Source organism: Leptosomus discolor, chromosome 11, assembly GCF_034619465.1.
Source record: "Leptosomus discolor isolate bLepDis1 chromosome 11, bLepDis1.hap2, whole genome shotgun sequence".
Classification (NCBI taxonomy): Eukaryota; Metazoa; Chordata; class Aves; order Leptosomiformes; family Leptosomidae; genus Leptosomus; species Leptosomus discolor.
Genome location: NC_141401.1, coordinates 17,145,951 through 17,162,880, shown reverse-complemented (window position 1 = coordinate 17,162,880; position 16,930 = coordinate 17,145,951). Strand labels below are relative to the sequence as shown.

At 54.4% G+C, this 16,930-nt stretch overlaps 2 protein-coding genes across 5 annotated transcripts in view; one reads left to right on the top strand and one right to left on the bottom strand.

Moving 5' to 3' along the window:
- Positions 1-3,604: 3,604 nt before the first annotated feature.
- Positions 3,605-7,342, top strand: NR2E3 (nuclear receptor subfamily 2 group E member 3). Its single transcript, XM_009957875.2, has 8 exons — positions 3,605-3,662; positions 4,864-5,014; positions 5,796-5,899; positions 5,986-6,240; positions 6,325-6,506; positions 6,723-6,954; positions 7,027-7,132; positions 7,210-7,342. Exons 1-8 carry the CDS (start codon positions 3,605-3,607, stop codon positions 7,340-7,342), a joined length of 1,221 nt encoding a protein of 406 aa, XP_009956177.1.
- A 4,443-nt stretch (positions 7,343-11,785) lies between these two features.
- MYO9A (myosin IXA) overlaps positions 11,786-16,930 on the bottom strand; it is a 149,629-nt gene continuing 144,484 nt past the window's right edge. For 2 of the 4 annotated variants that reach the window (XM_086471908.1, XM_086471910.1), the window contains 5 exons: positions 16,282-16,405; positions 15,418-15,471; positions 13,033-13,235; positions 12,687-12,829; positions 11,786-12,264 (listed from right to left, as the gene is read on the bottom strand). In XM_086471908.1, the coding sequence (XP_086328034.1) occupies positions 11,786-12,264; positions 12,687-12,829; positions 13,033-13,235; positions 15,418-15,471; positions 16,282-16,405 (1,003 nt within the window). The remainder of the gene's footprint in view (positions 12,265-12,686; positions 12,830-13,032; positions 13,236-15,417; positions 15,472-16,281; positions 16,406-16,930) is intronic. The other 2 variants (XM_086471911.1, XM_086471909.1) reach the window with 1 other exon arrangement.

Sequence of the window (16,930 nt, the reverse complement as noted above, 5' to 3'; positions counted from 1 at the left end):
CCACCTCCAATCCCACAGCCATCGTGTATCCTCCCAGGCCTTCATGTCTTCTTCTGGTTGCTCTTGTCCCCTCCTGATTCCTACCATCCTCTCCTGGTCCCCGTTGTCCTGTCCTGATGTACGTCCTGGTTCTCACCACCTCCTTCTTATCGCTAGTGCCCCCTCCCCTCCTGGTCCTCACTAGCTGCTCCTGGGCTCCATCTTCATTTCCTGGTCCTCATCATTCCTCTAGGTTCCCTTTGCCACTCTTTGTCACCATTGTCCCCTTCCAGTCCCTATCATCCCCTCCTGATCCCCATCTTCCCTTCCTGGTCCCCATCACGCCATGCCAGTCCTCACTATCCCCTCATGATCTCCACCCCCATTGCATGCCGCTGTCCCCTCTTGGTCTCCATCACACCTTCCTGTTCCCCATTGTTCCCACATGGTCCCTCTTGTCCTGTCCTGGTCTCCATCATCCCCTCTTGGTCCCTGCCGTCACCTGCTGCTCTCCACCATCCATCATTGTCTCCTGGTCACTATCAAAACATTCAGGTTCCCATTGTCCCCTCCTGATCCTCATCATCCTCTCCCAGTCCCCATCACCTCCTCCTGGTTCACCATCTCCTCCTAGTTTCCATCATCCTCTCCTGGTTCCAAATCATCACATCCTCATCGCCATCATCTCCTCCTTGTTCCAAATCATCCTGTCCTGGTCTTCACCATCTCCTCCTGGTCCCCACCATCTTCCCTCAGTCCCCACCATCTCCTCCTGATTCCCATCATCTCCTCCTGATCCTGGTTGTCCCCTCTTGTTGCCCACCATCTCTCTTTCATCTCCATCATCTGCTCTTGGTCCTCACCATCTCCTCTTGATCTCTGTTGTCTCCTCTTGGTCTGCACCATCTCCTCCTGATCCCCAATACGCCCTCCTAATCCCCACTGTCCCCTCCTAGTCCCCACCATCTCCCCTTGGTCCTCATTGTCTCTTCCAGGTCCCCAACATCCCCTCCTTGTCCTCACTGTCCCCTCCCATTCCTCACCACCCCATGCCATCACTGGCAGGATTGGGGCTGACAGGACAGTGGTGCCTCCCTGGGTCACCCAATGACCCCAACTGAGCTGCCCCCTGGCCAGGGTGCATCTGCCAGCTCCCCACAGCCAGTGGGATTAGGGTGGCTGGAGCCTTGGGGCTGCTCCCGACCACAGGTTTCGAGCCCGTTTCCAGCATCTTTGGGTAATTAGTAAATTAGTAATTAAACACTCTTTGCCTGCTGCGGGGGAAGGGGGGCAGATCCCAAGGTTTTAGGTTGGGTAATCCTATGGCATCTGCCCCAGCATCTGTCACCGAGCCGAGTCACGACCCCGCTGCGGGCTTTAACGTTTGCTCCTTCACCCCCACCCAGCCGTCTGCAGCCCCTCGGCCATGGCGTCAGGCCTGCTCGGGGCACTCCCTGAAAATGGGCCAGGTGGAGCCTCCCAGGTGCCCATCTTGGGTGCTCAGCCCCACGAGGGGGACGGGGTGCTGCTCCGTGGAGACCTCACCTTGAGGATGACACGCAGCTTGGTATAATGGAGAAACGGGGTGGGAAACCATATTTTTGTAATTATTGGCTTTCACGGGCATGCTGATGATTGGCCGGCAGCAGATGGTTGGCCCAGCTAATCCCCCTCCCAAATCCCTACTCTGGAGCTGGCTTTTACCCGACGGCGAGGAGGAATGGGCAAATTAGCCGACTCAGCGTGTATCGCCATGCCGGCCGCTCCCCAGCATCCCTCAGCACCAGGCACCCGGATCCCCGCATCACCCATGGGTGGGCTGGCACCCTGGGGTGCGGGTGCTTCCAGCACCCCTGGATCGGGCACAGGGGGTTGTTTGACCCATGGGTGAAGTTCTGCTGAAGGATCTGGAGCTGCAGGCAAGGGACGGGCAGGGCGAAGTGACAGCTTGCTCCTGCCGCATTAGCCCAGCGTCATAATTCTGCTGAGGGAGGCGGGTGGCCGCTGCCGCAGATGGCGGCTGTCAGAGATCTGGGTCAGGGCGGGGGGCCCACCGCAGGATGGAGGGCTGCAGGGTGGGATGGGGCACCCCAGGGGGGGGGACGGGGAGTCCCAGGGGTGGAAGGATGCTGCAGGCAGGCGTGGTGGAGCCATGCTGCAGGCAGCGGTGACCGGAGCCACGCTGCAGGCAGAGGTGATGGAACAATGCTGCAGGCAGGATGGAGCCATGCAGCAGGCAGGGTAACGGAGCTATGCTGCAGACAGGGGAAGGTCAAGCAATGCTGCAGGCAAGGAAGATGGAGCCATGCTAACAGGCAGGCAGGATGGTGGAGACGTGCTGCAGGCAGGGGAGGCTGGAGCCATGCTGCAGGCAGGGTGATAGAGGCGTGCTGCAGGCAGGGGAACATGGAGCAAGGGTGCAGGCAGTGGGGATGGAGCGATGTCACAGGCAGGGGAGGACGGAAGGAGGTTGTAGGCAGGATGCTGGAGCCATGCTGCAGGCAGTGGGGATGGAGCCATGCTGCAGGCAGGATGATGCTGCCATGCAGCAGGCAGGGATGAGGGAGGGATGACCCCCAGCCCCCGGATCCACTGGTGTCACTGCCACCAGCCCTCAGCAGGGACCTGCTGCCAGCGCCTGTCCCCTGGGACGCCTCTGCTGGGGCCACAGACAGCAGCGACACCCCCAGGGCTGCAGGCTGAGCCCCCCCCCCGGAGTACACCGGAGGCTGGGGACCCCCAACAGCAGCCTGGCCCATCCCTGGGGACAACCTGGGCCGGGTGACGGTGGCCACCCGCCATCCCCCTGAGCTGGGCAGGGTGGGGTTTAGTGGCTAAAGCCCTCAAATCCCAAATTGTGCTGCCCTGTCACGGCGAGGGTTTAGTGGCAGTTGCGTAACCCCGGGAGCCACCTGGCCCCCACCTGCTGCGGCGTCAGCAGCCCAATGCCCCCAGGGGCCCTTGTCCCCCCCCCGGAGGGGAAACTGAGGCACAAGGGGGTCTCACCGAGCATCCTCCCTCCCCAGGGCGGATTACCTCCAGGGCTGGTAATTAATTACTTGGGGGCAGGGAAATTACCCCCCTTAATTACCACTTTTCGTTATTCCCCTCTAACCGCCTTAGCAAAGGGCTTATGCGCTTACAGGACCCGGTGGGCACCAAGGAGGAGGGGATGACACATATGGGGGTCCCTACCCCAAGCCCCATCTCCCACCTATGCTGCAACCTCAGAGCCTCGCAATGCTGGGTGGGGGGTACACGTGGTGGCAGGGTGACACCCCCACAGTGGCCTGCGGTGGCGCGTGGAGGGGGTGGCTTAGGTGTCGCAGGGTTTAGGGTTACAGGGCTGGGGCTCAGCACCTTTTTAATTCTTCATCGCGTGGCTGATTGATCCCCCCCCCCCCCCCGCCCCCCCGCCCTGCACAGACACTAAAGATTAAGAGGGTGACAAAGAGGCGGCTGCTTACACAGCACCCGCCACTAAGCTGCCTTGAAGAGAGCAAGGCAAGAGCCCCGCTGTCCGCAGAGCTGCTGGAGCACCCACCGCCTCACCAGACCCTGGTGCACCCACCGTGGTGGATCCAGAGGGAGGGGAGAGGGAGAGGTCAGGAACACCAGGTCCAGGATGGCTGCGTCACCAGCGGGGTCGGTGGTGAGCGCCGGGCTGGATGATAGCCCCACGGGTAAGAGGTGGTGTTCTGCTTGAGGGCATGCGACATGGCGGGACCGCGGTCACTGGTGGGGTCTTTCTCCGGGATGGCTGGGTCCCAGATGTGGTCTTTCTCCATGATGAGGCCTGGGGGTCCTCATCATGGATCTTCTCTGGGATGCTTGGGGTCCCCATTGTGGTCCATCTCCAAGATGCCTGGTGTCTCCCGTTGTAGTTTTTCTCCAAGATGCCTGGGAGCACCATCATGGGCCTTCTCCTGGATGCCTTTGGTCCCCATTGTGGTCCTTCTCCAAGATACCTGGGGTCCCTTTCAGCCCTTCTCTCCAAGATGCGCAGGGTCCCCATCATGATTCTTCTCTGGGATGTTTGGGGTCCCCATCATGGTCCTTCTGCAAGACGTCCAGGGTCCTCATCATGATACTTTTCCAGAATGGCTGGGGTCCCTGTCATGGTCCTTCTCCAGGATGCCTGGAGTCCCCACTGTGGTCCTACTCTAATATATCCAAGGTCCCCCTTGTGGTCCTTCTCTGGGATATCTGGGGTTCTCAGCTTCTCTCACCCTTCTCCAAGATGCTGAGGGTCCCCATTGTGGTCCTTCTCTGGGCTGGGATGCCTGCAGTCCCCAACCCTCTCCATGATGTCCATGGTCCTAATAACGGTCCTTCTCCAGGATCCCTAGGGTCCCCAGCTATGGCCCTTCTCCAGGGTGCCTGCAGTCCCCAGCCACAACCCTCTTCTGGATGCCTTTGGTCCCTGGCCCTTCTCCAGGCTCCCCACAGTCCCCTTCTGCGACCCTTCTCTGGGATGCCCCCAGCCCCTTGCTGGGAGCCCAGTGTCCCCAGCCGTGGCCCGTCTCCAGGACACCTCCAGTCCCTGGTTGTGGCACTTGTCTGGGATGCCTTACTGGGACACCCAGTATCCCCACCCCTAGGGACACCATTTCATCCCTTTTTTTTTTTTTTTAACAAAAAAATTGTGTGAGAGCTCATCCCACAGCATCCAGGTGCTGGGACATGGGGAGATGCCAAACCCCATGTGCAATACCTGGAGTCCCTGAAGTGTCCCCATCCATATCCCTGGGCTGGACCAGTGGAGGTGGGAGTCACCCCATCACCAGGATGCTGGGGGCGGGCAGCAGGAACTGGTGGGAGGGAGGGACGAGGGACACCAGAATGTCCCAAATCACCTCGAATGTGTTGGCTCCACTCTCACAGGGCTGAGCCCAGCCCCTGGCAAGGCGCTGAGCCCCGTGCTGCTGTGCAAGGTGTGCGGGGACACCAGCAGCGGGAAGCACTACGGCATCTACGCCTGTAACGGCTGCAGCGGTTTCTTCAAGCGCAGCGTCCGCAGGAAGCTCATCTACAGGTGGGAACAGGGGTGGGGGGTCCCTACGGGGCAGGGAGTGAGGGGATGGGCAGCCAGTGAGACAGAGACCCAGGAGATGGACACCCCGTGGGGCAGGGACTGGAGGGCTGGGCACCCAGTGGGGTAGGGACCCATGGGATGGACACCCACCAGGGCAGGGACCAGGGAGAAGGGCACCCAATGGGATAGGTTCCAGGGGGATGTGAACTCAGTGGGAGAGGGATCCAGGGGATGGACACCGAGCGGGACAGGGATATGGGGTTGGACAGCCAGTGGGGTACGGACCAGGGGGATGGACACCCAGTGTGACAGGGACCCTGGGGTATAGGCATCCGGTAGGGTAGGGTCCTGTGGGATGGGCACCCAGCAGGGCAGGGACCCTAGGGTGTGGGCAACAAGTGGGTCAGGGACCCAGGGGAACTTGAACCCAGCAGGTCAGGGGCCAGGGGACAGGCACCCAATGGGGCAGGGACCTGGGGACGAATCCTGGGCACCCTCATGGGGCCAGGACACCTGTCAAGGCAGGGTATTCACTGGGACAGGGCATCCTTGGACAGGGGAGAGGGAACCCACGGGGGACAGGGCCTTCATTGGGACAGGGCACCTATTGGAGACAGCGTGCCCATCGGGGTGGAGCACCCACTGGGTGGAAGACACCCATGGTGGGGGGGACAAGACACCCAACAGGGACAAAGCACCCCCAAGGATATGTGACCCACGGGGGCAGGACACCCCTCAGGGACAGGACCCTCCAGGAACAGGGTGCCACCTCTCCCCACAGGTGCCAGGCGGGCACAGGGCTGTGCCCAGTGGACAAGGCGCACCGCAACCAGTGCCAGGCCTGCCGGCTCAAGAAGTGCCTGCAAGCTGGCATGAACAAGGATGGTGAGATGGGTGGGGGACACAAATGATGACAGATGGTGGGAGGTGATGGCAAGGTGGCCGGCGCTGATGCCACCTTGCTCCCGCAGCTGTGCAGAACGAGCGCCAGCCCCGCAGCACAGCCCAGGTCCGGCTGGACAGCATCGAGCTGGACACTGAGCTGCCCCCTGAGCATGTGGCCACCACCCGTGAAGTCGCCCCAACCCCCTGTCCAGCTCCCCGTGGTCCCGGTGCCACCATCGCTGTCACCCCAGGTCCCCGAGTGCCCACACCGCCCACCAACCATCGCTTCATGGCCAGCTTGATGACAGCTGAGACCTGCGCCAAGCTGGAGCCTGAGGATGGTGGGTGGCTGCTGGTGGGGAGAGGATTGGTGGGGATTGTCCCTATGCTGTGGTGACCACCAGGATCCTCTTCTGGTCCCACAGCTGATGAGACAGTGGATGTGACAGGCAGCGAGCCAGAGCGCGCAGCTGGCGAGTACCAGGTGGCACCATACCCGGCAGCCAGCCCCGAAAATGTCTATGAGACCTCTGCTCGTCTCCTCTTCATGGCTGTGAAATGGGCCAAAAACCTGCCCGTCTTCTCCAACCTGCCCTTCCGTGACCAGGTGGGGTTGGGGTCCCCCATGGGGCAATGAGGACACCCAAAAATGTAGGCAACCGGTGGGATGGGGATGGCTGGAGCATCCCCACAACATTCATTGCAGGCGTTTGGGCTTCCCCCCCTGTAGAAGATGCTTTTCAGCCCAACCAACCATGGTGGCTGCAGGATGCTGGAGGTTTGGGGGTGACAGGGGTTTTGGGGCTCCCCCACCTCTCCCCAGGTGATTCTGCTGGAGGAAGCATGGAGTGAGCTGTTCCTGCTCTGTGCCATCCAGTGGTCCATGCCCCTGGAGAGCTGCCCGCTGCTGGCTGTCCCTGAGCCAGCCCCTGGCAAGCTCCTGCCGGCCACCCTGGATGTGCGGGCGCTGCAGGAGACCCTTGGTCGCTTCAAGGCATTGGCTGTCGACCCCACCGAATTTGCCTGCATGAAGGCCGTGGTGCTCTTCAAACCAGGTGAGGGGACCCACCAGCACCCGCTGCTGCCTCTTCCTGTGTCCCCACCCCATCACCACCTTGTCCCTGCAGAGACCCGTGGCCTGAAAGACCCCGAGCAGGTAGAGAACCTGCAGGACCAGTCGCAGGTGATGCTGGGCCAGCACAACCGTTCTCACTACCCTGGGCAACCTGTCAGGTACTGCTGTCCCCACGTCCCCATGGGTGACACCAGGGGTGGGGACACTTACCTATAGCCACCACTCTGTCCCTCAGGTTCGGGAAGCTGCTGCTGCTCCTCCCATCACTGCGCTTCATCTCCTCTGAGCGTGTGGAGCTGCTCTTCTTCCGCCGGACCATCGGCAACACCCCCATGGAGAAGCTGCTGTGCGACATGTTCAAGAACTGACCACCTCCCCGCCCCACGATGTCACCCAGCTTGTCTGTCACCTTGCATTGGCACCCTGTCACCCCCACCCTGGGTCTCCTTGCCCTGGGGTACTGCGGGGTGTGAACGTGCCTGCGATCCCATCTCCAGGGTAATGGCCAGGACTACGGGATGCTGACAGCAGCTGGGATGTGGGACCAGCTTCACTGGGGACAGCTGGTGGCACAGGGATGTCCCCGAGTACCACATGGACCAGAAACACTTCATTGGGGTGGGTGCCTCGATGGGTGCTGCTGTCTCAAATGCTGGAGGAACCCATGGACCCAGGCAAGGTGCCCTTGCTGTGGCACTGGCACCCACAGGGACCCACTGCCACCGAGGGGTGACATGTACCTGGGGATGATGCCAGCCTGAGGCGTGACACCAGCCCAGGAGTAATGCCAGCCTGGGAGTGACACCAGCCCAGGGGTGACACTGGCCAAGAGTGCTGCCAGCCTGGGGTACGACACAAGACCCAGGGTGACACTGCCTGGGGATGATGTCAGCCTAGGGGTGACGCTGGGCACAGAGACGATGACGACCCTGTGGTTGATAGCAGCTCAGGGGTGACACTGGCTGGGGGTGATTCCAGCCTGGGGGTGATGCCACCATCCAGGGGTGATGCCAGCCTGGGGGCATGACCCCAGCCCAGGGGTGACACTGGCCAGGGGGTGATGCCATCCTAGGGCTGGGTGGCCCCCCCAGCCATAATCACTGTCCCTCATTCCCGGGGTGTAGGGCCCCCCGCCGTGACTTCAGCTCTGCGATCCTGGGGGACACGTGGTGACGGACCCTTGTGCTTGTGTCCCAGGGGGTTCCTGCTGTCCCCACCCCCCCAGTTTTATACTCTGAATAAAGAGGGCTTTTGCAGCCAGCCTCCTTGTGCCACTGACTGGGGGTCCCCCTCCTCAGACAGGGGTGGCAGCAGGTGGGCGCCAGCTGAATATTGATAATCTGAATAGAAATTAGTAAGAGAAAAAGAAATAGTATGAATATAAATAAATTGAAAATAAATTATCTGAATATAAAGTAAGCTAAATATCAGTAAAATGAAAATAATCTGAATAAAAATAAAATGAAAATAAATAATCTGAACATAAATAATAGCAAATAGCAAAAATCTGAAATAATCTGAATACAAATAAATGGAAAAGAAACTATCTGAATATAAATAAACTAAATATAAATAATCTGAATTGAAATAGAATGAAAATAAGTAATCTGAATAAAAATAAAATAAATATAAATAATCTGAATATAAGTAAGATGAAAATAGATAATCTGAATATAAATAAATTAAAGATCATCTGAGCAGAAGTAATTAATCTGTATGTAAATAAGACGAGCAGAAATAGCCTGGACATGGAGAGGACGAACGCAGCAAGTGCACAGCGCTGAGCCGGCAGCACCGACGGAGGCCCCGGGGAGCCGCCGTCCCCCCGCATCGAACACAGCACCCAGCGCTCCTCGTTATGGCTCTTTAGTGAGGGGGGGTCGGGGCTCGCCGAGCCGGGAGGAGCTGAGGTAACCCCACAAATGGCACTCAATACACCCCTACGGCCTGACGGCAGGAGGACAAAACCCCAATCCCGGCAGAAATCTGGGGGCTCAACCAGCGGCAGCGGCCCCCGGCTGCGGGGCACCACAAACCCTTCGCCTTTGTAGAATTACACTTTTATTTCTCTTTTTTTTTTTTTTTTTTCCTTTTTTAAACAGTTTCTAGCGCGGATGACACAGGATAATATATCCTCGTACAATACAGACTTCAGTTTTAATTTACACGCAGCAGACTTATAAATTACTTAAAAAAATTTCCATTAAAAATAATAATAATAATAATTAACAGCCCCTCTCCTTTCCAGTAGTAAGTACATTCACGCCGCTCCGGAAAACCCCCTTTGCCAACGGCGGCGGCTGCGGGCGGGAGGGCTGGGCAGGAGCCGGGGGAGCTGCCGGGGGGACGTGGCGGCCGGGGACCCTGGAACACCCCGTTGCCCCAGACACCTGGGGGCCCAGCGCCGCCTGCCAGCTCAGCCTCTGCCGGGGCGTTTGGTACAAACAGAGAGAGAGAGAGAGAGAGATATATATATATATGCACACATATTTCTTTCAGTTATTTTTTCTTCATATATATACACACAAATATATTATATATATAAAGAAATATATTTTTATATATATTCTATACATTCATATATATAAAGAAATACAGATAAAATATATAAACATATATCCTTTATATATGGTATATATATTTTTATATATTTCTGTATATATATCTACTCCCTATATAAAGAAACATAAATATATATATAAAGAAACATATATATTTCTTTGTACATACAGAAATACATAAAAATATATATAAAGAAATACATATTCTTTTTATATACCATATATATGTCATATATATTTCTTTATATATAAATATGTATTATATATAAAAGAAATAAAATATATAAAGAAACATTTATTCTTTATATATTCTTTCATACATATATTTATTTATACAGAGTATATTCTTTTATATATATTTCTTTATATATAGAATATATATTTAAATATATACATTTAAAATATATTTTCTTTAGATATATTTAAATATATATATATGGGGAATAAATATATAGAATATATATCTCAAAAGAAATACATATACATACATATATATATACACACACATATTTGGAGGCACTGCCTAAGGCAGATCCACCGTCCCGGCTGCTCTTGTGCCACCAGGGTAAGAAAACTGAGGATGAGGATGGTGCCCTTCTACCCGCCCTCAGGGCCCTCCTCGCCCGGAGCCTGGCCACTTTGAGAGGAATTCCTGGGGTTTTGGACAAAGAGGCTCTAAAACAGGTGGTTTGGGTGCAGAGCGCTGGGGATGCTCCAGCCAGTCCCAGCTCCAGGGGATTTGGGGTGGCTCCCCAGGAGCTTCCACATCATGGTCACCCCCCACCTTCCCAGGGCATCTGGGTTGGTCCCCAAATCCCTGTTTTCCATCTGGGGATGGTAAAATCCCGCTTTCCCCCACGGATAGGGGATGATTGACCTGGTCTTGCTCCGCTCCCAGGCTGCAATGCTGAGGCAGATGCTGTTCCCGTGCCCCGACCCTCCCTGCAGCATCTATCACTTTCCCCCATTGAAAAGAATAAAAAAAAAAAAATTAAAAATTTAAACATTTAAAAAATAAAATAAAAAACCCCAAACAAACCCAATAAATAAATCATCCCTCGAAAGAAACCGCCCTTTGGGCAGGGGGAGAGGGGACTGAAGGGCAGCTTGACTAAACCCAGAGATGCGGGGATGCCTGGCAAACCACAAAATGCTCCGGAAAACTAAATTTTTTGGTATTTCCCCCCTTTTTGGTAGTGTTTTGGGAAGGGACAAGCCTCAACCTGCAACGCCCAGCCCATCTGACAGGACGGATCCATCCTTTATTAATCTCATTAGGGCCCCAGGTCTCCTAATTTTGCCCTTCCAGAACTTTTCCGGTAGCTGGAGCTTCTCCGGGTGCCACCGAGGGTGCTGATCACAATGATACAGGAGGGATTAAGAGCCAAGTCGTTCGCTAGAGTTGCCGATTAGTTCTGTCACAGGCACTGTTTTTAAATCCTACTAATTACACCTCCAGGGATTTCTTGTTCAAAACAAAACTCAACGTATAGAGCAAGGCGGTACCAGCAAGTGACGGATGGTGACACTGCCAGGATGGCTCAGCCCATCTCTTCCCTCCTCCCCCGGCCAAAAAAAAAAAAAAAAAATTTAAAAAAAAGCTCTGTCTGGGGAAAAATATTAAAAAAAATAATAAAAATAGATATATTTACAACAAACTCCAGTAACCAGCATATAAACAAATATAGCTTCAAGTAGTCCTTGATTATTATTATTATTATTTTTTTAATACTGATGGTCTCCAAAAAAAAAGAGGAAAGGTGGTTAGGTCACATTAAAAAATTAAAAAAAAAAAAAAAAAAAGAGTGATTTTTGGCAGATTTTAATGCTTTTCCATGCGCTTGGTGTTGGCGTGGATGAGGTGGTTAAAGCGCGGAGGGCTTGGCTGGCTGGAGTGGAGCCAGCAGCGGCTCGGGATGCTCCCATGGGTTTTTTAGGCTTGGTCTTCTCCTACCGACGGCGGTTTGGCACAAGGCTTTGGCCGCGCGAGGCTCCGAGACGTGGGATGCTCCGAGGGGAAAGGCTCAGGAGCCGGCCAGTGCCCCCCCATCCCCGGTCCAAACCCCCTGCCCCGCCTTGAAGGTCTCAACCCCCCCAACCATTAAGGCCACCATTAAAACCGTCCCCCATCGGCCTATTTAATTAAGAATTTATCCTCCTGGCGTTGACGCAGAAGCCATCGGGTGCGCTGCCGGTGCTGCCGACGGGGAGGATGCTCCAGCGCGCACCACATCCCCGGGGTGGAACGTCTCAGACCATGAACTCATTGCTCCCCAGGAGGACAAGGGGTTGGGTGGCGGTGCAGTCGGCCTCGGGGTTTCTCTTGCGTCCCCCCCCAGTCCCCCCATCCGGGGGCTCTTTGGTTTTTGGGGGCGAAGTTTTCACACTCTTCAGTTTCTGTTTGCCCTTCTCCGGGTTGAATGTCCCACGGGTGGTGAACTGAGGCCGGTCCTCAGGGTAACGGAAAGGTCCTGTGAAGCCCTCGGGGCTCGCCCGGGTTTCAGGGGGCTCGCCAGAACCCCCTGCTCGGTAGAAAGGCGATTTGGAGTACATCTGGAAGCGCTTCCTGGGCAGGTGGGGCAAGCAGGAGGTGGACGATTGGGAGGAGGAGGAGGAGATGGAGGCATCGGCTGGGTCCGCCAGGTCTGGCCGCGTCCTGGGGTGCCTTCGCAGCCGGCTCGGCCCCTCCGCCTTGCCGGGGCGCAGGGAGGTAAGTGCTATGCTTCTCTCTGGCAGGAGGGAAGGGCCACCAGAGGATTAACACCCCGCAACCACCCAGCATCTCAGCGCCGCTCCTGGGGGGCACATGCCATGAAGCCAGGACAACATACGCAGCATCTTGCTGGAGGCAGCATCACCCAGGACGATGCAGCAGCACTGGAGGAGTGCTCACCTCCCAGGCAAACCCTGGGTGCTACCACCCATGTCCCCAGGTCCCCGTGTTTTAACCCTTAACCCCTCTCTTTACACACATTTGAATAGCTGGCTTTAAATTTCCCGTGGGCAGGAAAAACCACCTAAGCCCCATGCAAGCTACAAAAAAAAACCCTGAGCAACCTGGCTCATTGCAGGGGGGTTGGACTAGATGATCTTTGAAGTTCTGTTCCAAACCAAACCGTTCTATGATAAACCCAAGAACGCCTGGATTTACCCGAGCGATCGGAGATGGCTCCTTCGGAGTCAAAGTTCAAATTTTCAGAGCTGTCGGCGGTGCCGATGGAGGCTTCAGACTCAAGGGTTTCATCGTCAGAGGCACGAGGCTCCAGCGTCAGCATCTCATACGTCAGCTCCTCCCTGCCAAAACCAACCCAGCCCCATTGACCCAACAGGACCAAAAAGGTGAGGAGAAGAAAGGGCTGCACATACACCAAGAGATCACGGAGGGATGGAGTCCTCCAGGTCACCCTGTGAGCAGCACATCAACCCTACGATGTCAAGCGACATCCATAGGTAACCTATAGTTAGGGGATGTGGCTTGAACCCTTGGCCAGACTCACTTTTCCTTCTGCAGGCTCTCAATCTGCTCGGTCAGCACCTTCTCCTCCTGCTGCATGGCCACTTGCTGCTGCTCCGTCACCTCCATCTCCATGGCTTCCTCGCTGCTCATGGTCTCCTCAGGGACATCCGTCACTGAAGGCAAACGCACGGCAACAGGAGATGTTGGGCTGGGGTAGGCACCGCGTCGCACACGTCCTTTGCCCTGAAGAGAGACAATGGTGTCACCATCACCAGCCAAGGTGATCTTGCAAACATCTCAGATGCCAACCACACTGCTCTCCCCAGGAGCGAAGAAGACGGCCCTGGCCATCGGTCCTCAATGCACTGCCAGCGGTTGCACCCAGAACCCTCCAAAATCTCACCCCAGGCGGGGAGAGGTACCAGAAAGACTCAACACATTGGAGGGGGTGAGGATGGAGGTGGTGAAGATGGAGGCGGTGATGATGGCACTGATGGACCAGCGACCAGCTGACGGACTAAGCGCAACTTGGACTTCCAAGCAAGCCCAGCTGGCGGCAGGATGGGTTTCTGCAAAGCCCACAGCCCATGTGATGGGAATCTTGACCTGCCAGGTGGCCATGTTGGCTTTGGGTGGGAGCATCACCAGGGCTTTGATTTCAGGCCACCCGGCCTCCCACTTTATCGTTAGATCGTATCTCACATCCTTCCCTCACCCACCCTTGGTACTTCTTGAGCACTGCAAGTGTCTCCACTGACTCCTTCAGCAAATGGTAACTCACACCTAATCGTGTTGTCCATGCTCTGATCTCATGTACATGAGATCCAGAAACCAAGACCACCTCCAATGGTCCATCATAAGACAACAGATGTTATTTTTTGTGCCCACAGTTAAACGGGAAGATTTAATGCAGCTCTGAAGAGCCACCTATTTTTTTAATATTAAAACTGACAATGAAAAAGGACTCAAAGGAGGGTAGTATATATGGAGAAATATTATACATGCAGCTGGTTTAATCTTTTGAGGACGAGCTCTACGGATATGCTTCATGGAATAGAAGAAAAAGATGGATTTGGAGGAATGAGGGACACCATGGCCATTAAAAAGCTTTTATCTTAACAACTATCATAACCAAACACATCTCATCTTCTAAATTCAAGATCCCGGACAGACCAGGACTTAGGAGATGTTGACCAGCCTGAGCACCATCACTTGCTGCCCTCCTCCTGACAACCATCATCCAGGATGAATCTGCATCTCCTTGCAGCTGAAGAGCTCATTGCAAAACAGCTTTTCTCCCCGTAGGACAGAAACCATGCTATTTAAACCTACTGCTGGGGCATCCCCGGGTCTTCCTGATGCCCCAGACCTTCCATGTGCCCAGACCAGGTTTGTAGGGTAATGGAGCCTCCCTTTTTTCCTTTAAAAATGAGACCTGCTCCATTTTAATCTTTTATCTTTTAACATCACATCTCGGAGACCTTTCTTCAGCAGTGAAGGCGCTCCCGTGCCCCAGCATTCTTCTGATGACACCTTCTCCCATGGACTCCTGAGCTGAAGCACAGCTACCTGAATCCTATTAGCCAAAAACCCAGAGATCACAAAAATCCCACCAGCTTGTGGACTTAAGCCCCTGTGAATTGGTGTGCTTGCAAAACGGCATCAGGGGAGCAGAGCTCAAATTTTGCTCTTCTCCATCTCCTAACCCTCACAGATGCTGAAGGATGGGGAGAAGCAGCATAGGCTGAATCTGGTAGGAAGGGAAACAGCCCCATGAGCATCCCCAAAAACCTGCAGGTGCTTTTCTTGCCCATCGTGGTCTCACTGAGAACTCAAACTCAAGCTGGGATGGAGTTGGGGAATACAGGGCTTGGACCCCTCCCAATTCAAACCCAGGTGTCCCAACCTTGCATTCAAGGTGGTGGTGCTCCTCCTCCAAGAAGGTGGAGGAGACCTTTGGATGCCTTGTGGTTTCCGAGGCATCCAAATCGGGGTTTTTATCCACCACCTCAAGATACAGCAGCACTGCGAAAGCAACTTGATGTTGAAACGCATCCTGAGTAGAGCAGAAATTGGGGTGGGAACAGAAGGGATGAGTCAAGCAAAGCAAAAAAAGAGGGAAGCACAGGATGGAAAAAGAAAAAAAAAAAAAAAAAAAGAAAAAAGTAAGTAGGAAGAGGAAAAGGAGGGAAAGCAGTTTTTCGAGGAGCTGCGTGCAGGCATGGCCAAACGCTGGCTGTCCCAAACTCCTGCCACCCGGGGGACCTGTGGGAGAAATGGTGGCCCTGAGGAGCAGCACCCACTCAGGGACTAGGCGGGCAACGTCACGGACAATGGCCGGTGGGACGAGGCTGGAATGAGTGGCGGTGACACACAACGGAGGGACGCGGCGGCTGGCGCAGGGTGCGCTGCAGTTAATACATACCGGGATTGAACTGCGGGTTATGCTCATAAATCTAACTGCAATTAGTACGGGTTTCTGGATTAGAGAGGAGATGAAAAGGAAAGCAGAAGGTTAGAGTGCACATGCCGTTGCCCCTCCAAAAAACCCGTTTTTGTTATTTTTTATGGTTTTTGTTTGTTTATTTTTTAACTGGAATGAGTGGGGCAGCTTTGCAGCACCAGCCCCACAACGTTGGACAGCCCCTGCTTGGATTTCATCCCCCAAAAAGCAGGAGCAACGTGTCCCTGAGGACCACAGTGGGCAGGTCCAAGCAGAGGGGCCGCTTGGCTCTTTAACCCAAGCCTGGGATGACCGTGCTGCGCCAAGTCCGTCCCTCTCCTGCAGCCCAAGCCAAGCGCAGTGTGCATCTGCAGCCCAACGGCCCCCCAGGAAGCATGGAAGCTCAATGAGATGGGTTTGCAGCTCCCAAAAAGGCGGTGCGGGAGCAGGGAGAGCCTTTGAGGACCTCATTTTGCATTTAGATAATGCAATTGAGCATGAAAAAGGATGGTCCAGGTCTCCCATGGGGCGACATCAAGCCAGTCAACAAAAGTCTTGACTCAACCCAGGACCAAACAAGCTCAAATGAAGGTGGAAACGTTGATCAGGAGTGTCTGAGCTGGAGTGACCACATTTCCACAGACTGTTCCCACCTCTTTGTGCTTTGCTATTACTCCTGCAAAGGTGAGGAGCCACCACAGGACTGAAGGTCCCTGTCCTGGGGGAGATGGTGGGGGAGGTTGTGAGGGGTTTGAGAGGCTGGGATAAGCAGGAGAAGGTAAGTTAGGGTTCCTTCAGGGGCGAGGAGAGGACAGGAGGGGGACACAGATGGCTTTGGCATCTCACCATTGATCTGCGGATCAAGGAGAGGCGGCTCTTGGCTTTGTTCTCTGCAAACTCCAGGCTGTTGATGTCCTTGAGACGAGCCTTGTATTTGTTCATCTGCTCAATGACGATTAATTCTACGCAACTAAGGAGGGAAAAAACCCAAAAGAAGCAAAATGTGAGGAGGAAATTATTTGATCTGAGCTGTCTCTGTCTTGCCTGAAGATCTGAGCTGATGGAAAGGCATGGAGGGAGAAAGCTCCAGCTGAAAACCAAAGGGTAGTGGAAATTCCCCTAAAAAAAGAGTGATAACAGGCTATGGATAGATCGAGAGACTTGGACTAGAAAAATTAAAGACCTCCAAGGATCCCACCAGAGAAATTTACCCCCTTGGATGAGGGTTCAAGTAAATACAAACCTGGGAAAGGCAGGTTGCTTCTAACTCGCTTTCATGCAGTAATGCTGCAGCAAGCTTGTTTAGCTGAGCTGGCTATTTAATGCTGCCAGGAGTGTGTTTGGAGAAAAAAAAAATAATCCTTTCTACGTAATAAAATTAAAGGATGTGTTATAGCTAAAGTCTAAGGGAGAAACTACAAATAAATCCTGTTGAAGGACAAGTGCTCCTATCAGCTGGTCTCCAAGCATGTTCTGGTTTTCAACCATTTTAATA

Excerpts from the sequence above, each read along its gene's own strand:
- NR2E3 (XM_009957875.2), top strand. The coding sequence starts at position 3,605 with ATGGCTGCGTCACCAGCGGGGTCGGTGGTGAGCGCCGGGCTGGATGAT. Across the intron at positions 5,900-5,985 it reads AGCTGGCATGAACAAGGATG|CTGTGCAGAACGAGCGCCAG; the intron begins GTGAGATGGGTG and ends TTGCTCCCGCAG. Across the intron at positions 6,955-7,026 it reads CGTGGTGCTCTTCAAACCAG|AGACCCGTGGCCTGAAAGAC; the intron begins GTGAGGGGACCC and ends TTGTCCCTGCAG.